The sequence below is a fragment of the Lagopus leucura genome, unplaced genomic scaffold (genome assembly GCF_019238085.1).
Source record: "Lagopus leucura isolate 7727_CA_CO unplaced genomic scaffold, USGS_WTPT01 Super-Scaffold_100026, whole genome shotgun sequence".
Lineage (NCBI taxonomy): Eukaryota > Metazoa > Chordata > Aves > Galliformes > Phasianidae > Lagopus > Lagopus leucura.
Genome location: NW_024962277.1, coordinates 8,156,163 through 8,181,338, shown reverse-complemented (window position 1 = coordinate 8,181,338; position 25,176 = coordinate 8,156,163). Strand labels below are relative to the sequence as shown.

Sequence of the window (25,176 nt, the reverse complement as noted above, 5' to 3'; positions counted from 1 at the left end):
TTTCAGGAGATGCCTGAGCTGAGCATCAGCAGGTGATCCCAAGCCAATGGTCAGAAGCATAAGTAGTAGCATTTAAACATGCAAAGAAGTGAGTGCCACCACTTTGTCTTTTGTAGGTACACCATCATTCATATGCATAAAGTCTTTTACCTGGCACACACATCCTTTTCTGTCACCTGCTGTCCTACTGTTTGACCTGCTCTATATACAAATCAATGTTTTTAGCACAGGAACTGAGCCCAGCTATCTCATTTCAGATTCTAGTCCCATTCGTTAAGTATAACCATCTCCATTCTTCTTAAGCAGCTGCAGCTAAGCCACAAAAGTTTGTTATTTCTACTTTTGACTTTGCAGAGCAAAGCACGCTGGACACCAAATAACTATTTCAAGAGACAATGCATTCTCTCAGCATCTTTCCTCCACGTACAGGCTAACAATTATGGTTAACGCAATGGCTGTACCATTCTGTGACTATCTGTCTGAGCATTCCTCAGAGTGTGAATTCAAGCAAACAACAAATCGTTAACGTCAGAAGGACTCAGACGCCTCACTTCATCCAGCAGGTACGTTTGTCATTTCTGGAGCTGAGCAGACTCATCGTCTCCTCGAAGAATGGCACACGGCAGCAGCTCTATCTGAGGATGAAGGAAAGGGCTCTGCTGGCACACAAAGGACGTGTGGTAATGTACCGTTTTTTCCCCTCCCTTCCCCCATGCTCAGCTCTCATATTTGGATTACTTCTGGATTGCTGTGCCTCTGTATCATGTTTCAGGATGTAATTACGCTTACAAAAAATGAAGGGAAAATGCTTAAGTGACTCTATTTTCCATGCATAAGCTACAACTTATGGTGAAATCATTGCTGTAAATGGACAAAAGAAAACATTTCCATGCTAAGACTTCAATATAAAGCTTTGGTTCTGATAGATTATAGGCTACACATTGCAGGAGAGGATTAAGAAAAAAGATTTTAGGAAAAATGCTTTAATTTTAATAGATGTTTTTGCATTAAGTTTATGCTTGCCAAAATATATGTTATCTCTGCAAATCAGTAAATCTGCACTAAAACTGCACCACCTGGAAACTATTTTTCTAAGCACATAAAACAGAACCGAACGCACATTTTTCAGGTCTTTTGAAAACACTCAATTTTCTTGTTCCTTATGCAACTGTAAGTAGTGGGAGAGAATTTCCAGCTGTGCCTTGTCAGCCTACGGACCGAACACATTGTGCTGCTTTTCATTTCACTTAGCGGAGGTCTTCAGTTCCCCAAGTAAGAGCTCCAGCCGATTCTCTGCACACAGAGCAGAGCAGCGCTTTGTCCCCAGGGAACGAAGCGATTTCAGACTTAACTAAGGAATCATCTAACGTGTTTCAACAACCCCTACTGTTTCTCTGTTTGTTTTAAAGATATCAGTGTGATTTTATTTCATTTGCAACTGGAGACTAAATGACACCAAGCAGATTCTGCTGTTAGGTTAGATTACAAGGTAAAATGTTTTACGTTTTAAATTACTGCTTAAAGCGTGGCGTTGAATGGCTTAAACTACTTGTTAACTTTGCAAATATGTATGAAATAATACTAGCTATATTTGGCAATACTGAACATGAATGCTTTTCTAGATAACTATGCAATACCCGTTGATCTGCTTTTTGTTCGGTGTGAATGCGTGCCATGCACTTTGCACTTAACATGCACTTAAACTAACTTAACACATGCACTTAAACTAACTGAAAGTGCAATTAGTTCTGCAGGTATGGCTGAATGTAACTCATTTCTATGCAAGCAATTTAAAGAGGAGAACGTGAAAAGCCTTGGTAAACCAGTTTAACTCCTGTGTATCATGAGAAATGACCAGGACAACCGAGAAAGGCATTTGAATATAGACTGACTAGACAAAGGAAGATTATTGAATAAATCCTGATATTCTGGTACTGAAGGATTGCTGCTTTAAAAATTAACCCTTTCCATTACCATGGCAGCAAAATAACTGTGATTGAACTTACTGAAGATAAACATTCTGAAAGTTACAAACTACTGAACGTGTTACACGATAAAGGTTTTAAGAATGCTTGCACATAGCATGCATGCTCTAAATGTTCATGGGTAAAATCAGAAAGGTGTAGTCATACTGAGTGTGCCTGGCAACAAAACAACATAGCAAGTTCAATTTATTAGCCATCTACAATTCTATTTTGAAGCCTAATCTTTTTATTGCAAAAGCCTTATAAGATGAATAGGTTGCATTTTCCCCAAATTAGATGTTGTCTGGCACTCAACTAATTGTAACTTCCTGAAATCTGAGCATTCTTCTCATGGGTGGACAAAGCCCAGCAAACTTAAGGCATGACATTCAAAATTTGGGCCTGAAAATGTGAGATATCTCTTATTTGATTAGTCAGTGTAAGAAACAAAGACATATTTCAGTATTTTGTGTGTGAGGAACACTCTTTGGCCTTAAGGAGTAGCACAGAGTGTTCACTAGTGAAGAGCTGCTGTAAAAATACAGCATACGGACTCATGTGAACAGGGCTGGCCTGAAAGATGTCCCTTGGGTGGAAAGGTGTCTGGTTTTTTCTTCGTAAATTTGTAATTCTAGTATTTTATGAAAACTGCCTGCACTTTGTAATGATGGAACTTATTTAGTTTTATTATTAATATGGAGGTTAACAGCAAAAATACTGAGATGCAAAAATACCTGTATTGAGAATGGAAAAGTATTTCAGTCACGTTGCTATGTAACTCTGGTCACAGGAAGAAATGGTTAAACATTAAAGTGCACAAATGTCATGTACCAACATTGCAACTACATAGCTATGGTGTTATTATAAAGTGCACTATAAAATGTAACCCTAATGGAGATGTCACTAACTCAACAGAATGAATACACGTGTTCAAGGTTTTTCTTTGTGTACTCAGTTTTCCCTGAAGGCTCCTTCTGCTTTCAATGCAAACACACAGAACAGAAGTTTACTGTGCAATTTTATAGTCAGTCATTACCATGCGAGAAAGTCAGAAACCAAAGCCATTAGGCCATCTGTCCCGCAGGACTAGGTGCTAAGAGGCAAGGCTTCCTGAAAAAGAACAGATCACCAGTGCACAGTGCAGGCTTCTGCTTCTATTTGAAACGTTAGCTGACAGTCATTTCGTTGAAGAAAAGGTTGGGATAGACCTATCTAGCATTTTGGAACAACGGACTTCTGGTGGGTAGGAAGAGAACTGAGTAATGTACGGCCCGGGTTGTTTTGCTTGCAGGGGACTTTATAGGAACCTGTGTGAGACACCTCCATCTCAAGTTCTCTTAATATGGGAGTATTGGCTTGGCTTAATAAAAATCTGCAAGTAAATATATATTTGCTGCAATACTTTAAAATTAAATCAGTTGAACATAAAAACTGCAGTACTGGGAAAGAGTAAAACTATGTTGTTTATAAGCTCATCTACTGCCAACTTCACGTTTGAAAACAGAATATGAGAATTATGCCACGGAAAGCATCAAAAGCACAAAATCCCAATATGCCTTATGTCACAGAAAAAACTAGGAAACTTGTCCCAAGACCTTAACCCATTATATGAAGCAGGAAATATCAAAGGGTGTAAAAACATACAACAAAAAAAAAAATTCAGGCAGAATCACAGTATCTACTTGCATTTGTATCTAGCGTTTATACAACGAGTATCTCCAAGGTGAAAAGCTCCACATAAAGCTGGGCTGACAAACATTAAGAAAAAGCCATTTGAATCCCCTTTAGAGTTCCTTAGACTAAAACCATGGACATACTGTAAGCTGTGTCTGAGCCACAATGACCAGGTGCTCCAAATCTCCAACTCTCATCAGCAATCGTTAGCTCTCAGCATTACAAGAACACCGGTGTCTTTAGTCTCAGTTACAGAGGTCACAGGACAAGCGTTTCCTTTCTCAAAAAATAATGCTATCATAATCAGTATTAACTTTGGGCACGCACAGACTGGCTACCACAGTGGCACAGCCATGCCTCACGTTGTTCCCCTGCATACTGCTGGGTCCTGAGCGCTCTGCTCTGGAATGCCACCTATTGGTGACAGTACGTGCAGTGGAAGTGATGGAATGCAAGAGGGCTCCAGATATGCAGTCATTCTCAATTTCTTGGAAAGTAAATGCAGAACGCAACCCATCATTTTTAGACTACATACAATTAATAAAAGCTTTCAGAATTTTCAACAACATGAAGGAAATATTAATAACCAAAATTAAGCAGAAAATTTATAGCTCTCAGGAACTCTCTTGCTGGAAGCAGCAACGATTGCTAAACTAGAAATGCCTGCTGGCTCTGTGCATCTGAAGTACCTGAAAAATGCAACCCCCAAATGCAAAGCTACCATCTTTTTGGATTAATGATTAATATTGATTGAAAAAGATACACTTTCAAGCTCAACTTGACTCACTCAGCAGTCAGCTGATAAATTCTCTCTCTGTCCAATTGCATGACTGAATTTGAGTGCTGTGCACAAGCACAGAGGTTAAACTGCTTAAATGAGGTCTCAGGGCAATTTGTTTCCAAGAGGAAACTTGGTTATATGGATGTACCATACGTTGGTCCTCTTGCTGTAAGTAGTACACCATGTTTCTGACATCTTAATAAAGCTCTCCAGATAGCTAATTGTCTACTTTTTCCCCATTTCAGGACTCTTTCCAAGCCACTCAAAAACATGCAGGCCTCGTCATTCATCTATTATTTCCTGCTTGTTTCACTGTGTATTGATTTGTCACAAAATGAAACAAGTGCAGCCCTTAGGAGGCAGAGGAGAAGAATGAGACACAGAGGGCTGAGGAAGGGCTCCTATGCAGGGCGCCGGCTCCTCAGACAGCCAAGGATGAAGCCTCCAGCTCCTGCAGCACCCAGCATACCTCTCATTAACATTGATGATGGTGTCGTGGGAGTATTTGACTCGCTCATAGGTTTGGGTGGACATGAATCCAGTTACAGTGTCTTACCAGGTAAGAACTGAACTTCTACTACTTGGATTGGGCTAAATTTCTCTTGTTTTCAGATTAAACTCCTTAAAGCTTTGCTTCAGCTCTACTTGCAGCACACACTGAAGTAAGACCTCGTTACCTTTTCTAACCTAATTTTACTGCCTTTTATAGTAATTTTGTGTTTAATATAGGAACCTTTTTAATCTCCTATGCTTAATCTTCACAGAAAAGCCTACTCAGCCACATCACAGTAATATTTTCTGCACTCTCGCTCCATTACATCTAATACAAATTTAGCTGGAATAATAGTTTCATAACTTCAAACGTGTAGGAGAATTGAAGGCCATTTTGAAGAACTCCCTGCTCACCTCCTAAGTCAATTAACAACATTTCACTTAGGCCCTAACACCAATAACACAACTATTAAACTCTTAAACTTTTGTCGTGCTTGAAAAACAGCACCTATGTGCAATAGTTTGGGAATAATTATTGGCTCTGTAAATAAAGCAATAACAGTAATAGCTGCATGAGAACTTTATGTCTTAAAAAACACCAAAACAATCATAATTTCATTGGTCTTTACTAAAACCTACCCCAGTAATTGTAGCGTGACACTCTACAGACTCCTCATAGAATGCAGGACTAGCAAGTACTTGAAAACAGGGAGTTGTTAAGTATCTTTTTGATCTTTGATGCAGTAAGGGAAGAGAGAAGTCTTGCTCTACAATGTTTGCAACTTCACAATGTCACAAATGGGAAATTAAGATTCAACAAGAGTCTAAAAATAGATGTATTCTGAATCCAGTTTGTAACCAATTAAATAATCATGGAGATAATACAGTGCCTCATTTCTTTCCGTAGCAAGAAGCTCAAAGGTTGAAGAGGAGACACTGAGGTACTGTGAAACACCACCAGTACAGGGGCATGTCCACTAACAGCTCATGAATGATATAAAGGTGTAAAAACTTCTATTCCAGCACTGAAAGGTCACACATGAAATAAAAGTATCATATGCAATTTTATGAACAAAACAGGAAAGCCCTGGCTACCTCTTTTCTCCATAAAATAATACTCTATTTCTATAGGCAGAATGCTTTGTAGTGCATCACATGAGGCACGAGCTCTAGGTCAGTCACAGAACTGTAGGTTGGATGGGACCTCTGGAGATCATCCAGTCCAACCCCTCTGCTAAAGCAGGAGCCCTGGAGGAGGTTCCCATTTCAAATAAAATATTTTTAAGTAAGGAGTTTTAATTGGGAAACTAGAAAAACTCTTGACTGTAATATTTTAACACATACTAAAATACCACTCATATAAACTGTTTAATTAAAAATGTATTTTAAAGTTAAACAGAGGAAAATACCACATAAATAGCATACACTTTATGTAAGATATTCCAGTCTATCAGAGACCATCAGTCATGCTGAAATAATGCATGGTCCCTCCCCCGCCACCTCCTCGTTTCTTTCCCTCTATGTGGACTCCCATCCAAAAGCTGAGCTAAAACCACTGAACTCATTTTATTTGGAACCTCATGCTGGATTTACACCATATTTCCAAAGGTTAAAAGTCTTGTGCTTACATGCCAAAGACTTCAACCACAAGGTATTTTTCAGTCTAGCTTTTAAAGTTCAAGATTTTTGCAAGTTAATGTCAGATTTGGAAAAAACAGAACCTATTAAATAATAGAACACTACTATTAATCATGTGTCAAAACAGAAAAAAAATGCAATCCAAAGACCAGAACCGAATTTTCACTCTTCTAGCTACTTAATCTGCTGTTAGAAGCCTGAAAAAGGAAACAACTTACAAATAGAATTTGCAGGCTGAAAATTAGCAGCTTAAATAGAGGTTTCACGGCAGCTGGACATCTCTCTTTCCTCCCTATAAACATCACACAAACTCAAATCAAACAATTCACCACAACATAAAACAACTCAGACTATGGTTTCCCTATTAAGCAGAGAATCACAGGTACATGGTGGCATTATTCCTAACATCTCGTAAATCTCACTTCTTCCTACGCATGCTACTATACTGAGGTTACTCAATGGATAGGAAGTTTAAGGGGAATCTCAACCCAGACTTTACTCCCTCTCATATGTGAATTCCAAAGGCATGCGTTTCCTTTGCAGATTATTTCAAACAAAAATAGTGGCTTATTGGCAAGCACATAAAAAACAGAAGACAGGAAGAAGCAAACAGTGACGGACTTACAGCCAAGTAACATCTGCCCTGGGCTAACTCATATCCTTCAGTTAACATGGCTTGAGTTAATGAGAGCAGAACTTTGTGCAGCAGAAGCCATACATACACAACTTGGACTAATCGGCCCCTCAAAAATCACAAATGCAAATTTTTAATTCCTCCCCCTTTCTATCAGCCAATCACAGAATGAATCTGATAACCTCTATCCTAGAAGACAAGTTCATATCTAACAGGAATACCTTTTTATGAAGTTGAGACTTGAAATGCCTTTAAGGATTTCACAAAATGTCGGATTTTGAGTTAAATATTAATATCAGAGATATTTCAGGCTTTTATTTGAATCAGATCTATAGGGATCTTGCCAGGATGGTCATGGACAATCCTGAATGCTCTCCCTTTATAACTGAACAACCAAGCATGGACCAGGCAGATAGTGGGGCAACTAATCCTGCACACAATCCTTACAGAGACACTGTCTATCTCAAAGGATAGACAAGCCTCTCACATGTGAACTCAGTTGAGACAAAAATTTTCCACTGTATTGGAAAATATTTATACTGGCTGAAGGAGAAAGTCAAACCATCCCTAAACAAAGAGGAAATTTTCTCTTTGTACACAGGGAAGTGCAAAGAAACTTCAGCCTGAAATGAACCCCTCAGCAATACATTATTTCATTAATTAGGCAGAGAAAAGAAAGATGTGTTCAGTAGAGTTTCTCACTAGATTCAGAAGCATGCTTGCAAATAGCAAAAGAACTGCATGGGATAAAGAATCTCTGTCTTGGCCTTTCCTTGCTTAAAAGGAAAAAAAATCCCACAACAAAAACGTCATGCTAAAGCACAATGTTTATCCTGGAGCCTGGATGACAGCTGCCTAGGGAAATATTTGCTGAGGTAGATTCCACCACTGGAAGGAAAGAGAGAGACTTGGAGCAGTCTCTTCATGTTCCCTGAACAATTTGCCTACTGAATCTATGAGCGTAGCTTGCAATCTTTATACATTTCTTCCTGGAATATTCAACTACTACTCCAAGGAAATCTCTTTTTCATTAGGTTCACATTCAGAATCCTTGGAGAAAGTACTTATTAGTACAAGAAGTTGCACAAACCTGGCTATTTTCTAAGCAAAGAGGTGGGGTTTTTTTTCAGATAAAGAAAGGTACAAGGAGAGATGATGCTTGCCATCTTACAAGCTGTTACAGAACAGATTTTCCTTGCATTAAGCCTGTGAACAGTCACTATACAGTGAATACTGACATCCTCCTGCTTCCACAGAGCCTTAAGAAAGCTTTCTCATTCAGCATACAAAACATCAGTGGGTATGTCATTCGCACAAGAGATAAACAAAGGGAGACCTGGAAAAACTTATTCTCATGTTCTGCATGATTTGTTTTAATATCACTGTGATGAAGAGAACTTTTGCTTCTTTCTCCACTCAATCTACGCACAGCTTTCATTGAAGTCTGTGATTTCTGCTTTTCTAAGGATGGGGAGGAAAGAGGAGCTGCCATGCACAAGACTCTCAGGCATTCACCATTTAGATCTAATTTTCCTGTTTTAAGAATATCTCTGAAGTTGAATTCAAAAGCTTTTCCAGAAGACAAAGCTGGTAGGGTTTTTCATCAGCTGGCCAGGAAGAGAAGGAAATGAACAGTTATGGCAACTGCCTGAAAGGGGCGAGCAGATAGAGGGACAGAAAGCCTGCACTCTGCTGACAGGAAGCTGTAAGCAGGTAACAGCTACACACACCTTAATTGTGTTTCTCCCCCTTGGCTGCCTTCACAGCTGAGGCCAAGAATCAAAGGAGAGATTAGAGACTGCTAATGAGCCGAAGACGATAAGGTCAAGAAAACCAAGGGATAAGCATAAGATACTTAGAATAGGGAGTATTTCATGTGCTTTCAAGATGTGAACAAAATAGCAGTGCTTTTTTGCAAAGTTTTAAATAAACACTGTTGCTTGTAATTCTGTTGAAGCTATTTAACTCCGTTTTTTCTGTCTCTCGTAGGAAAGAAGGGGCAGTGCACAGCTAACGGGATGATCATGTTCGATAAAGCTGTCTGGTCTCCCAAGCCCTGCATTACATGTCTCTGTTCAAAAGGAGAAGTGATCTGTGACACAACCATGTGCCATCCGCTGAAATGTCCCCAGACCATCATACCTGCAGGAGAATGCTGCCCAGTTTGTTCTGATACTGGTATAGTACATATTTTTACTATTTTAAAACTACCTCAAGCAAAACCTTACATAAAATACACACTTAATAATATCAAGGATTACCTGGTACACATAATACTTCTGTAGAGAAAAAAAGCCCTGAATCATGTGGTAAGAGCAGCTCTAGGTGAGTTTGTTTTAATTTTTAGAAAATATGTAAAGAAGATCATTTTATTTCTATTTTTCCCCTTTTTTGCTTTTCTTCCCCTGTATAAAAATTTGGTAAATAGATCAAGAAAGAAAACATCCAGTTACATTTTATATCCTACTTTTACTTACAAAGGATTGATAATTAACTACTAGCACTCACGAACATAAAGTCTGGTAAAGTCTGGTAAATATCTGTGGAAAGTGTAAAAACACGTGCACCTAGCTGACTGCAGAGAGGAAAGTTAAGAGAAACAACAGGACTACAATCACACTTGTGCTTCATTGAAGAAATTATATAAAAGCTTTTTTGTTTTTAATGAAAAATAGAGGAGACTGTGATTTCTTTTTCCCATTCCCCATACCTAACCTTCTCTTACTGTAAAAATATTTAGCCTCTTTGTCTGTGCAGCTGTGTAACACACACACACATAGAAATGCACTGGGACACAAGAGAAATTAACTGGAGAACAAGAAGTTATTTGAAACAATTACACTCTCTTTACGGGAATTGCCCTGCTGGGCAAGTGAAACCTCTGGTAATTGAGTGAATACCTTTCCCTTGTTACTCTGCATCTACATCCATCTCTACCCTTGGCAGTCCCTTGCACAGGAGAACCAGCTGTAGCCATTTTGAGTTTTATTCAAATTCCCTTTCTGTCATTCCCGCAAATTTTATTTTCACCTCTTTAGAACCCTGCACCAACATAAAATAAGTAAATGAATAAATAGGTATACTAATTCAGAAAGGAAGGTAAGAAAGGCTATGTTCAAATTTTCACCCTTTGTTCTGGAAATGCAGGGAGTCATACCCACCTACAGAAGGTTTTGCATAGCTGGTTTAATCATTCAGCACAGGCTGACTCCTCTGTCAAGCAGGAATATAAAGGAATATTTTCATTCTTCTTGACTCATCACCTGAGGAGAACACTGCTGTTCTACAGTGACCATCTTTTTACTATATGAAAGGAAGAATTACTGAAACTGTAACAGATTGTTTTGTTGTTGTTTTTTTTTTTTTAATTCTCATTACCTGGGCAGCCTCCTCATTGGATTCAAATATTGTTTCACTGGATGATATAATCGAATTGTCTGGTGATTCGCCAGAACCCAACAACCTCAACAACAACCCCAACGCGCTGTCATCTGCACATACTGAAACTGAAATGGATGAACTGCTTAGAACAGAAGTGGTAGAGATTAAAGACAAAGAGGTTCATAAGAAGGGTGAGAAGAGGAGAAAAAAGAAAGGCAAAAAAAATCAACAGAAGTATAAAGCTCATCAGAAGGAAGAGAAGCCCGATGGAATGAAGGATGAAGAAAGAAGGAGATTGTTTGAAGAGGAAGAGCTGCAACTTGAAAAAGAAGTAATAAAGAAGAGGCAAGGAGCAAGAACAAGAGAGAGAGATGCAGAGGAACAGTACGAAAGTGATGAAGATGATGGAACTTTCCCCATTCCTGTTCCTCCGATAGAAGCTCCTCCTTTGCCAGCTGCGTGTTCCACCTCAGAATCCACAGTAAGCTGTATTAACGCCAAGCTTACACAAATACCACCTATCTCAGATCCAGACCTAACAAGTCTAGACCTTACAGGTAATTAGTGGGTGTAATTTACATTACATTGTTCTCTTAAATTAATATTACCTAAATATTACCTAATATTCAAGTCAGCAGTAGCATTAATACACTGTAATTTCCTGTCATATAAATGTATTAATTACTTTACAGCTGGGATTCTTAACGCCATAAATTATAACTGCTAAGATATGCTAATTTGCTTACACTAGAATTTAAACATTAATATGAATATAGATATCCACAAATATTTTACATAATAAAATAGTGTTATATTTTTATATGTACAACACTACACAACTCAACACATACTGTACTTCATAACCCAAACTACGTTACTGAATTATTTCCTAGGAAACATTATTACCACCATCTCCAATGAAGCATTCAATGGGATACCGAATTTGGAATGGATTGATTTAAGTAAAAATAATATTTCCTCTTCTGGCATTGGTCCACGTGCATTCAAGGTAAGAAAGCCCAACTTTTCTGTTATCTTATGGCTGAATAATACCTGAAGTTTTTCCAGTTTTAATTCTCTGGATCTAAAACTTATCTAAGTAATCACTGTATATTTACAATGCAGTTAAAACTTGGCTATTTCAAGGAATTTCTCTTGCAATCAGGAATAACTAGAGATTTTTAAATGACGTAAACCAAGCATTAAATGTTAAGCACTCATGAGAAGCACTACACATTACTGCACTGCTGCTTAGAAGTTTTCAAATGGTAACTGATCATAATGTATGTTTACCCATGTAATTTACACCTTCATGACCTGTATTCTCTTACTCATCCTTTTAATTGAGACCCTGAAAAAGCTGAAGCGTTTGTATTTGGATGGAAACATGCTGGTACATATTCCCTCTGAACTGCCATCAACTTTGGAAGAAATAAAAATAAATGACAACCAACTCCATGCCATTGATGAAGAGGCCTTGCAAGGTATCTAGGAAAATAATACCAATCACATGAAAAAATAAAAATACCTTTGGAAAGCAAACTGTTCAAACAAGCGCATCTGATTAGATATAATGAGAGTGCCATGTTTCCATAAGGCAAAAAATAAAAGCAAAAAGTTTTGCATGACCGAGTTTTGAAATATTGCATTTTCCCTTCTTAGGGAACCACCATTCAGCAAAGTAACACGTCAGGCTTACGGTTACTAAGTAGAGGTTGATTTGGAGTGTGTTGAAGACACCTTCACTACTGAACCGTAATCTGACCACTCTGTGTCTCATAACATAATCAGAGCAACTCACAACCATTTTTAGCAAAGCTAAATGTGGGCTGATCCATGCCATAACTTCAGCTGAACTTTTTGATCCCTTTCCTCTTCTGCCAAAAGGGTCCCCATGGAAACTGGAATGGTTTGGTGACATAGCTCTCTGTGGAGCAATATAAATGCTGGAGCTGAGAAAGGAAATGTAGGCCAACGGGCTACAAGAGCCTTTTAGTTTAAAATGATCAAAGCTTTTGTTAAAACAAAACCAAGCACAATAGTAGGTTTCTTTGTGAATGAGGAACCTCTTATGAAATAGTATTTCTTGTTAACGTACCCCAATCAGTGCTTTCTTCTGTGGCCTGCATTTGGATGTCTGAGATCTACGTGGTCTGTTCTTTCAGGAAGAGGAACAGTATATAATCTGTGAAGAGTTCTCAACACTTGGTATAGCAAATGGTTGAATGGCATCCAGCGGGGAGGGGAAGGTATGAGTAAGCAAGGGTGATGTACCCACTGTCACATAAGTGAGTGGAGACTGGGGATCATTGGGCAACTGACTGCACAGAGGTCAGCCCCAACACGGCATTGCAAGCGTCTGCTGATTGAGTAATGAGGCCTAAAGGGTAGAACTACCCACAGCTCTTGCAGCTGAAAAACCTCATTTTGCACTAAACCAATTAAAAATACAATTCTATGACAATGAGATAATGAATTTAAACCCATTCAGGAAGACATTACGATTTTTCATTACTGCGATCGTTGTGATGTCTAAGATGGGTAAATTTTAAACTTAAAATTAACTAGATTGAGATGGCAGTCACTAACAGAACTTCAAACCTTTTCTCCTCAGGTTTAAAGAACCTGGTCACCTTGGAATTGGAAGGAAATAAACTCAGTGAAGCAAACGTCAGTCCTTTGGCCTTCTACCCCTTGAAAAGCCTCTCTTATTTGCGACTGGGAAGAAATAAGTTTAGGATTATCCCTCAAGGCCTTCCCACCACACTTGAGGTAAAGCAAAAAAGAAAAAAAAAACAGCTTTATTTTTTCATCCATTTTCAGTAACTGTTATTTCTTTCCCTACTTTACTATCATCAGACAAAGTTGGTCCAAACTGTGTGATTTTGTTTCGAGGTACACTAATTCTTATTCATAGAAACGTATTTATTCACTGACTCCGTCCCAGTAGGATGTCTCAAGTCCAAATTTCTCTCGTATGCTCTCACAAAATACCATGGCTGTAAGAACAATAACATTTAAAACCATCAGTTCTGCCTCTTCATCCATGCAACAGTCATAATCTAATAGAGATAGTTTCAGTGAAAAAACATTATTCATGAGAGAGCAGCAAGAATAATGACAAAACAAGAAAAGCCTGTTTCATAGTGAAAAACTGAAGAAACCAAGGTTGTATAGACTCAGAGAGAGAAAATAAAAACATTCTTTTGATGCCTATGGCTAACTGTCCTCTTCTATTTTTTTGGCTGTTCTATGTCTCAATTTTCCAAACCTTTGCAGAATTCCTCCAGAACTGGAGGGGCTGAACAAGACTCCTGCCCTGAACAATTTCATCCTCCCTTGATTTTTAATGAAAAAGTTTCTTCTTCCAGGAGTCTCCTATCCCATTCCCCTGCCAGAGTTTGAACTTCTTTTGTTTGTTCCTGTTTATTCAGGTCCTATACATACTTCAGCTGTTGCTCACTTCTGGTTTGTGACATGTTTATCTTCCTTTACAGGGCATTGGGAAGTCAATCTATGGTTTTGTAAAACATACTTCTGATACATTGCAGACTCAAAGCACTAAGCTTTGTAAAACATTAACATTTTAATTTTCCTTTAGATTTAAAAGTCTCAAAGCTCACTGGTACCCAGCAAGTATATTAAGAAAGTAAAAATTTGTGATGTTTTTCCCACTAATGGCTTTCCAGAAGAAGAAATACACATATTTACCTGCTTCCTATCAATCTCATCAATCCCTCATCACAAAGCATGCAGCTTCTGGCAGGACAAATTAAAGCACTGCTATTCTGTTTCATCTTTCAAAGCAATCTGCGTTCTCACAAATGAGGAAAACCATCTGCTTTGAAAATCACTGTTTACCACAAGTTGTGTTACGTCTACAAACTCTGGTTCAGATTATTTGCTTTTCATCCACAAATTAAAATATTTACCACGTAATACAAAGGACCTTTAACAACTACCTTTTTACTTTGCAATGGGAAATAAGAGCATATTTTGCTTTCACAAATTTTCTTTCTAAATGCACTTATAGGAGCTATACCTTGAAAATAATCAAATTGAAGAAGTGTCAGAAATTTGCTTTAATCATACAAGAAAAATAAATGTCATTGTGCTAAAGCACAACAAATTAGAAGAACACAGAATAGCACCTTTGGCTTGGATAAACCAAGAGTGAGTATAAAACATTTCAAATACTTTATTTCTTTCTGTTGCGAGTGAGTCGGATAATGAAATTAATAGTTATATGTCATAACTTTTAACTTTATATTATCTTTCAATTTGCTAATTGCCTATTTTTTTCTTAATTTCCTTTCCTCAAATTGTATAATCTAGGAAATATTTTGTGAACTTTAAAACAAAAATTATCTTAACATCTCAAATCTGTGCTGTATTAACATGAAGAGTAAACACTTTTTTTCTGATTATTCAATCAAAAACAAATATTACCAATAATACTCTATACAATTATAATTTTGAATCAATAAATCATTATCTCAGAGGTAATTAAAAATAATTAAATGTCGTTCTAGCCTAATTTCATGTTAGATTAAAAACTGCAAAAGTAAACAAAGAGAAGACTGTGCATTCCTATCGTGCAAGAGCAGAATATGAGCAGAGCATGTCATCAACCATCTGAACATTCAGTAATTAAGTAGGCCTCATTACAGAAACAGTGGGATGATTCTGAAGTTCAGAAGAATGATTCTCACTAAAATAAGCCTGCAGTCCAAATCACTCTTCTGTCACATAGAAGTTAATGATACTTACAGTTTCACTACTCAAAGTTCATGGAGCACACAAGCAGTTTCCAAGGGAAATTACTTGCGAAGTCACATAGCATGCCTTGCCATAGCCTGTAAGCCACAGTTCATTTCTGGATTCACACACAGTTTCATCTGAAAAGAACCATGCCTTTACTAACAGCTTCTGGAATGATGCTGAAGCAGCCACTCACACAGTGCTACAGTTTCAGATGGGATCTAGAATAAAACTTAAAAATCCAGGCCAATGAGAGGAACAGTAAATGTCCAAGCTTATTATGAATATCCTGACATAATTTTTAATTGCAATTCTCAGTGCTTTTAAATCACAAACTACTTCCCCAGTTTCCTCTGTTCAAGCAATCTCTACTCATTCCTGTCTGTCATTTTGTACAGAATGTAGCATTAATAATGCAGCACGCTATGATGTTTCTGTCCCATTTTCTTTCTCCTTTCATGCAGAAACCTGGAATCAATTGATCTCTCATACAATAAGCTGTATCACGTTCCCTCCTACCTGCCAAAATCTTTACTCCACCTGATACTTATAGGAAATCAGATTGAAAGGATTCCAGGATATGTCTTTGGTCACATGAAACCAGGTTTGGAGTATCTCTACCTGTCCTTCAACAAGCTTACTGATGATGGAATAGATCCAGTGTCATTTTTTGGAGCATACCACTCTCTGAGAGAGTTGTTTTTGGATCACAATGATTTAAAGTCTGTACCATTTGGAATTGGAGAAATGAGAAAATTACGTTTTCTAAGACTAAACAACAACAAAATAAGGTAAATGCAAGCTTAATGTCATGAAAGTTTTACAAGACGTGCTTTCTTTCCAGAGCTTTTCGCATTTAGTAAATAATTCATCTCGTAAATTTTGAAGGAGGAGCTAAATCCTGAGTCTTCCACTGCAGTATTTCTTCTGCACATAAAGGGAGAAAACTACAGTTTCACCCTTTATCCTATTTGTGAAAATGCTACAGAGATGCTGAGCAGCAGTTCTCTCTAGAAAAGCAATCTCTAATGTTGCTTGGGCCACATTCCCACCAAGGCAGCCACAACTGGATGCACACAGCAAAGGACATCTCTTTCTTGCTGCTCTTGAACCGCAGACCAAACAGTTCACCAAAAAAGCCCAGAAGCAACAAAAACTGAAAAGAATCTTCAGCTGAAAGCCTTTTGAGCATTTTTCAGTCAGTTCCAGCTGTGAAGTCAGGCATTTTCTTTAATTCCTTTCTACTCTCCTTTCAAAACAAAGTAAAAGGGGTTTATGTATGTCATGCAGAAAGTTTACGCTTTCATGCAAGTTGGCAATACTTTTCTCAAAAAAAGTATATGATATAAATGAGAAAATGCAAGGGGAAAATCTAAGGGAGAATGACTTCAAAAGTCTTCAATGATTACTTAAAAAAACATATTGATAAACATATTGAAATATTAATAAATTGCATTTCTAAATTAAATGAAGAAGTTACGAGTTGTTTTAATCAATCAAATTCCTCCCACACTGTCACAGGACGGTCCCTCCAGAACGCATCTGCAGGACCCACCTCCACGATGATGATGTTCACTACAACAGTGAAGAGGACGAGGGTGAAGATTCACGTTTGGAACATGTTCATCTTGAGCACAATTACATCAACACAAGACAGCTATCACCACATTCGTTCTCATGCATAAGATCCTACTGCAGCATTGTTCTTAAACCACAGAAGACCAAATAAATTCCCAACTTTGGCACTGCAGAACGCCTTTCTAGAAAAACAGGTTTATTTATTCTCTGCCACTAACATGCCTGCTTACTTCTCTCTAACCCCCCTTACTACTACAAATAAGATAGAAGATGTTATTTACCAAAGGTAGAATTGTATTTCTTAATATTTTCCACTATGCAAATATTAAATGTAAAAACAGAAGCTCAAACCCGTCAAATCTTTATTTCTACCAACAAAACTTCTACTTAAATACAGTAGACAAAACTGTGACCTCAGACACAGCCCCACAACACCAAATTTCAGAAGAGAATAGAGCTGAGCAGCCAGCTTGGTCCAATCTGATCTGATTAACTGAATTTAAACCATTTTAAATGGTATCATTAGTTTCAAAATCGATTCCAATGAAAGACCTTGAACTACAAACATTCTGTAGTGCAAGAATCAAATTTCTTCATACGCACGCAGTAATAGAGAAAATCTCTTACCCAATTTCCATCTGAAATTTCATTGGAAAAGCAATCAATTCTTTTCAAAACATGGGACAATGAAAACTTCCAGTCTTCAAACACGGAATTTGACAAGTTAGAGCAATTAACTTCTGCCTGGATTATTATTTTTGTTTTTCCAAACAAAGAAAAAAAAGAAAAAAGGGCGGCTGGTCCGCTTCGCTTGGACAATCCTAACTTGGCTCAGATTTTTACACTGCCCAGACCACGTTGTCTATTTTGATGACTGGACAGATATTCTTGAAACTTCCAAAAATCCAGTTTGTTGTTAACTGAAATCTTACTGATAGTCTTAAATCACCCCAGTAGAGACGATACTGATGAAGCCATTTCAATTTTATACTTGATATTAATGTCCACGTGGGTATACAAGTACGTACTTACAGTTGGATGTTTCCCTAGAAGTTGGTTTATTCTCTCAAAGATTTAAAAACGAACAAAATTAATATTCTGCTCCAACTTTAGTATTACATTCTTTCTATAAAGTGGTCTAAATTTTTGATAGAAAACAGTTAATATTTTTCTTTTAAAGAATATAATCCATGAAAATTGAAAGTAATTTCAGCAGCTTCCATATTCATTAAATTCGACAGTATTTTCTTGAAAGAGTGGGCTGCTGACAATAAACGACTAGAGGTGACTGAGAGGTCATTATTTTTCATGCAATTACTTTCCATTTTTTCTTGGGCTATTCTGCAAGAAATAACAACATTTACTCTTTTTTTCCCCAGTACTATAGGTTTTTGCTGCTTGATTATATCTTCTTCAGAATGGATGGGAACAAAGGATGAAATGGCTTAAAATGTTGACATTTTGACATTTGGGACATTTTAAAAGGCACATAAAAGCTGTAAACAACTGCATACCATACAAACCCTCAGGGGATACATACCAACTACTGAACTGTAATTCTTTCCCTCACTCTGAAAATGGTTTCCCAAATATCTCAATCTTCTGCCAGCAAACACTCTGTGTAATCAGCATAAATACATTGTTCGTGGCCATTTAACAGCAAAGGTGGTTGCCCTCAAAACACAGACATTTCAGCTCATTCCAGATACAGAGATACACAGAACACACAGAAAATATACAGAAACTTCCTGAATTCTATTTTCTCTGAAGCTAAACAACAACAATAAACACAAAATTGCATAGTTCAAAGTCAAAGTTCTCTCATCCAAATAAATCATCACCTGCAAGGCACAGCGTTACCATTGTGCAGGGAGTCAAAATACAACCTCCATGTAAGAAACATTCCTAAGGTATGTGGACTTCTGTAAAACAATTGCTTTGGATGTTTTGTTTGGTCAATTATGTTCAGAAGTCATATTGTAGTGATTTGTATCTCCAATATGTGCTTTTTCACTTTTAAGATATCATAAAACTGGATTTTATGCAAATCTTTTGTCTAAGATTTTTTCCTCTGCTCACGTAATACAATGCATGTCAAGCTTATTTAGCATCATGCTATCATAAGTTGCTCATACAAGAAGCACTTGGTAACAAAACATGATTTTAAAGTTATGATGCTAACATAATGCTGCAGAAACAGAGAGACTGAAGGAAAACAATTTTGGAGTCAGAACAGAGCAATAGCAGAGACAGAAGACCAAGAAAGGGAAAAAAGTCAAGGGACAGAAGTTATGCAACAAATGGATGGATATTCACTTAAAAATACATGGGAAATTAAATTTGGATAACATTTTCATATGTCAAACACAAGCAGTTTTAGTCTGTTCATTCTTCTAAATTAGAAACTACAATGAAGGTAAAATAGGCTTTATTATAGAATGAATAAATCTTACTATTTTGCAACAGGGAACCTCAAAGGATTTTATAAACAAAGCGAACAGGATGATAACCATTGCATGTCTTGTGACAGTGAGACAGACGAGACCTGATCATTCTTGGTCCAGAAAAATAGGGGAACAAACTCAGAATCTTTTGACCACCAGCATGGTAAATATCCGACAGGCAGCAAAAAATACAAAACAAAAAAGCAACCCTACAGTTACTGTGTAGTCCCTGCAATATATTTGAGTAAATCATTTTTGCAGATTTGCATTGTAATGAAAACACTTCAGAAGACATTAAGACTAGAATATAGCTCTGTGAAAGCATTATCAGTCTCAGAAGGCTTTTATAAAGCTACTATGGATCAAACCCCATAACAACTTTTTTTTTTATTTAATGTTCTTGAGGAATTGAAACATTTTGTTTGAGCCAACAGTAATACTTCAAAAATCTGCTAAATTTTATGGAAGTTGGCACCATTTGATCTTTTAGTCCGACAAGAAGCTCAGCTGAGATGCTTGCAGGGACTCCACGTTATTCCTAGACAGGTGGAATCATGACTGCCCGCAGAAATTCAGTCAGCACAAACTCACAAATCAAGCAACAGTTTTGAACCAAAATCAGATGTGGGTGGATGCAGAGAAATGCTCTTCTTTCTCTTGTTTTCCAGATGCAGACATAGGTGCATTTGTATTGACCCAGAGATTCAAGTGAGAACAAGCTGCAGGTTGCTAAGACCGGGCAGACAGGGACATGCACTGCTAATGCATCCAGCAGATAAGTCTGTTACCACAGAGGATTGGATAGCTTTCTGAATTTGAGGCAACACCTAGGGTCAAGGCTTCCTCCAATACAAGGTACAGGCACTTTCTTCAAAAACTTTTCAGAAAAGCAATAGCCATCTCACTTGCATGAAATGAGAGCACTGTTAATTATTCCACATGTTTCAGCCATTAGAACCTTTGCGTTCCCAAAAACGTACAGCTCACAGTACATACCATTCTCCACAGTTCTCCATTTTCCATTTCAACTGAAAAAAGAATGAAGAGATTTCCTCCTGTCAAGGTTACAAATCACTGAGCTTTGCCTCAAGAGAAGGTTTGAGGCGTGACTTCCAGCTCTGTAATGACCCAAGAAAACAAAGCAAATGTCACCCAGGGCACTGTTTCACATAGCACAACAGAGAGTGGCTGACACCATTCCCAAATTTCGATTCTGCAAGCATCAAACTGGCACATACTGAAAAAAGATCTTAGTGTTCAGTAATCAGAACTGGAAAGCACGAGTTCATCATTTCTCTCCCCGTGTTTTGGCTGCTGTTTTGCAGAAAGAAATAAATGAAATTGTAACATCTCTCTTATGGGGGAAACTTTAAAAACAGCTATATCCTGGCAACAAAACAAACAGATCATCTCTGTTGTGCAGTAATACAAATGTCAACTAGCCTAAACTCTCATTTTCTCTAAATGAGAAAACATTTTCTAATTTGAAATTCTATATTTACATTCAAATGTATGTTTTTTTTTTTCAGAGAATACAAAATTATGTCCAGTAAAATGTTACAAATATGAAATAATACTACCAAAATAATCCTACATGATAATGTGATAACTGTATACATGAAGCAATTTTCAACAAACAAGCCTGCAGATTGCATATTTGTAGAGCTGTAAGATATCAGGTAGTCTGCAAGCTGGAAGCTTCCTAATGTAATCCATGAAAGCTTCTACTCATTGGAAGCTGCTGGCACAATGGAGCCAACAGGTAATGCCTCTTTAGACTTTTTTTTAGTATGAAACAACCTGCAAAGGGTAACTTCTGTTTAAAGGCATTAAACAAAATGAGCACGCAGTATCAGCACGTGTTGTAACTTTTATATAACTCTCCACTGTGAAAAAATAGTTACGCTATCAAGTTGTGGAAGACCAAAAGTCAGGTCAAATCAGTGCTTTGAGGGGAGTATAACAACACTACAACCATTCTGTGAAAGGTCCGAACCACAGAGGTGAAAACTACCTTGGAAAAAATGCATGTTTTTATAGAGACCTACTTTGAAACTACTTTTAAAGCTTTTTCTCCATGCAGGTGACAGGTAAAGATCAGACCAGAACCAGCAGTCAGCTGTGCACCTTGGCCTCGTTTGGAGGACAGTCAGCACAACAGCCTTAGTGCCCTTCTTGAAAAGTAACAGAAGTATAAACAGCAATCCAAAAAAACTAGTTCATAATAATATGTTTGACTCATTCAAAAGACATACTTCTCTGTTTTCTAATGGACCACAGAGAGATCCCTGCTGCTCTTCCTTATTTAGTAACATTACCCTTCTATTATAGCTAGTTACCATCACATCCCAAACTCTCTATTTCAAGGTAAAAGGCTTTAATTTTATTTCCTCTGGCATATTGAAAAACATTTTAAATGGGGGGAAAAATAGCAGACATGAAATAAGAGCTCTGGTTTAATGATGTCAACAACTTATGAACAGTTGCAAGGCTCAAAATATTGTGGAAAAATGTTGGAACAAATTTTCCATCTAGAAGTAGGGAAGACATCAAATACAAAACTCTAAGATGTATTAAACAGATCTGCTTTTCCACACAAAGAAGCAATCATGTAATCACCGTGTATTTAGTTGCTGTTATCCTAGAAAATTACCACAGTGCTTTAAAGTTTCACACTGATTCAAGAACCAAGAAGCCTCACCCAAACACCACCAAGAACAATTTTTACAGTTTTGTTAGAACTGCTACGGTGATTCAATGGAAATACATTCCCCTGGTGTTATCCGTATGTGAACTATAAAGTGTCATTACATGTTCTTTGCTAATAGACACCCAACCCCACTTTAGGGCAAAACCCATAAATTTTAAAGGAAAAAGATGTTTTTTCCCTTTTGCTTGAAGAAGAGAATGGAGAATACCAAAGAGGACATTTCAAAAACTTATGTTACAGCTCATACGAGATGAACAAGTTGTAACAGCTATTACTTCACTAAATTACCCTTGTGAAAACATTTATATACTGTTCTGTGAAGGAACTTACATAGTCAATACTGTGTAAAACAGTTCTGGTCACACTGTAAAACAACCCAGGATAAATTATCATTCATTTTATTATACTGAAATACTCCAGTTAGTAAAGAAAGACTAATCTAACAGACTTGCTAGCATTATAGTGTCAACTTTTTCACGCAATAAATGAGCAGTCCTCAAGGGTAAGGCATAAAAAAGTCAAATTATCTCAAAATGAATCTCAAAGCTGAACGGAGGAGCTGTCTTAAAATCACAACTTTAGTCTTAAAATCACAACTTTACTTTAGGAAAACTAAAAGCAAAGGAATATAATAAACTGCAGCACCCTTTGTCTGTGGAACTATTTTTGGCTATTGCCAAAGACAGGAGTCTGGACTAAATGAGCTCTGATCTGATCCAGTACAGCTGTTCTTAAGCACTTTGTACAGAGCCTTGTCTAACTGGTGCTGAATAGAACTTCCAGCCTGTGAACAGAGCTCATAAAGTTTCCCAATACACAATCTGGGCACTGCAGTGAAGTTTCTTGCAGCAATATATGACTGCCTCTTCACTCCATACTAAAAATTCCCCAGCAATGAATCACGTTTCCAATGACACTACACGATACAAACGAAGGGGCTTCTCATTTGAACAGGGAGGTGTGCTAGAGAGCCGTTGACAACTTCACCTCTCATCACCACCTGGGAGCTGTGCTGCTGTATGTGAGTCCTCACAGCATGCATGAATCCTGCTTCAGTCACACGCCAAATCTAGAAGCACAGCTCTGTCTTTCACTGATACCTATTCGTAGGCCTACGGAAAGCTATCCCCTAAAACTCTATCCTTGTAACTAGTTATCCTTGTAGCTTATTCTCACAGTTTATGAGCTTTGGTTTTATGGGTAATGAGGTTTACTTTGGGCATTACCTTCAAAGCTGTATATTCAGAAATGGCCTTTTTTTCAGTATGGAGAAATGTACAATGCCACAACAACGTAGCAATGACTGTTGTATGAACGTTTGCCTGGTGTTTGGGATTTGCAGGGGTTTAGCTATCCTCTTTTCCTACGAATGTCAAAAGGCAATGATGCTCCAGCCTCATACGTCACATCCAGTCCTACAAGCATGCCAACTGCAATGGACATTTAGGGAGGATCTGAGGAACTACAGGCCTGTCAGCCTGACCCCGGTACCAGGGAAAGTTACAGAGCAAATCATCGTGGGTGAGATCACACAGCACGTGCGTGGCATCCAGGGGATCAGACCCAGCCAACACAGGTTCATGAAAGGCAGGCTGTGTTTGACCAACCTCATCTCCTTCTACGACTGGGTGACCAGACTGGTAGACAAGGGAAAGGTGTTGATGTAGTCTACCTAGACTTCAGCAAAGCCTTTGACACAGTCTCTCACAATATTCTCCTGGGGGAACTGGCTGCCCGTGGCCTGGACAGGTACACCATGCTTTGGGTAAGGAACTGGCTAGAGGGCCGTGCCCAGCAGGTAGTGGTGAATGGAGTGAAGTCCAACTGGTTACCCGTTTCAAGTGGAGTCCCCCAGGGGTTGGTACTGGGGCCCATCTTGTTTAATATCTTTGTTGATGACCTAGATGAGGGCATTGAGTGCACCCTCAGTAAGTTTGCAGGTGACACCAAGTTGGGAGATGGTGTCGATGTGCCTGAGGGTAGGGAGGCCCTTCAGGGGGATCCGGATAAGCTGGATTGCTGGGCTGAGGTGAATGGGATGAAGTTTAACAAGGCCAGGTGCCGGGTCCTGCACTTTGGGCACAACAGCCCCATGCAGCGTGACAGGCTTGGGGATGAGTGGTTGGATGAGTGTGAAAAAGAGAAGGACCTGGGGGTGTTGGTTGATGCTCGGCTGAACATGAGCCGACAGTGTGCCCAGGTGGCCAAGAGGGCCAATGGCATCCTGGCCTGCATTGGAAATAGTGTGGCCAGCAGGAGCAGGGAGGTGATCATCCCTCTGTACTCAGCACGGGGAGGCTGCACCTTGATTGCTGTGTTCAGTTTTGGGCCCCTCACTACAAGAAAGACATTGAGGCTCTGGAACGTGTCCGGAGAAGGGCAATGAAACTGGTGAGGGGTCTGGAGCACAAGTCTTATGAGGAGCGACTGAGGGAGCTGGGATTGTTCGGTCTGGAGAAGAGGAGGCTCAGGGGAGAGCTCACTGCACTCTACAACTTCCTGAAGGGAGGTTGTGGTGAGGAGGGCTTTGGCCTCTTCTCCCAGGCAACAAACAGGACCCGAGGAAATGGCCGCAAGTTGTACCTGAGGAGGTTTAGGTTAGACATAAGGAAGAACTTTTTCTCTCAGAGAGTGGTCAGGCAACGGAATGGCTGCCCAGGGAGGTGGTGGAGTCGCCATCCCTGGCAGTGTTCAAGAGGAGTCTGGATAAGTAGCTATGAGATATGGTTTAGTGATTATGGCAGGAATGGTGATGGGAGGACAGTTGGACTAGATGGTCTCGCAGGTCATTTCTAACCTTGTGATTCTATGATTCTATGACACACACCCTGCATCTTCCCTACAAGAGGAGAACAAACTCTCAAAAGTAAAGTGAATTCCCCGAAGCAATAATGCCTGCTTGAGCCATCCCAACTTCATTCATTAAATGGATTTTTTTCAAGGATTTCTCAATTAAAGTAACTTAAAGCATAAACGCTGGCTTTATTTAAAATGCTCACCTTCACAAACACCACACGCCGTCTTTAACCTGCTGCAAGGAACTTCCTAGTGCCACTAGTGAATGATTACTGTGCTTTGGTAGAAATTTCGTTTCATTTTTGCTTATTCTTTGTACGGGA

The 25,176-nt window shown here is 38.5% G+C and overlaps 2 protein-coding genes across 6 annotated transcripts in view; one reads left to right on the top strand and one right to left on the bottom strand.

Moving 5' to 3' along the window:
• The window catches only part of LOC122184844 (centromere protein P), a 119,168-nt gene that overhangs the window by 18,246 nt on the left and 75,746 nt on the right, over positions 1–25,176 (bottom strand). The window lies entirely within an intron of this gene.
• ECM2 (extracellular matrix protein 2) lies at positions 378–18,951 on the top strand. 4 transcript variants are annotated; one of them, XM_042880083.1, is made up of 11 exons: positions 378–680; positions 1,410–1,489; positions 4,665–4,978; positions 9,173–9,361; positions 10,570–11,121; positions 11,458–11,573; positions 11,913–12,048; positions 13,179–13,336; positions 14,598–14,737; positions 15,790–16,116; positions 16,847–18,951. In XM_042880083.1, the coding sequence occupies exons 3-11, from the start codon at positions 4,690–4,692 to the stop codon at positions 17,052–17,054; spliced, it is 2,115 nt and encodes a 704-aa protein (XP_042736017.1). In that variant the 5' UTR covers positions 378–680; positions 1,410–1,489; positions 4,665–4,689; the 3' UTR covers positions 17,055–18,951. The 4 variants fall into 4 exon arrangements, with proteins under 4 accessions (XP_042736017.1, XP_042736018.1, XP_042736019.1 ...); XM_042880086.1 differs by lacking the exon at positions 378–680 and having other exon boundaries at positions 1,243–1,489; positions 16,847–17,097; positions 18,283–18,951; XM_042880084.1 differs by lacking the exon at positions 1,410–1,489.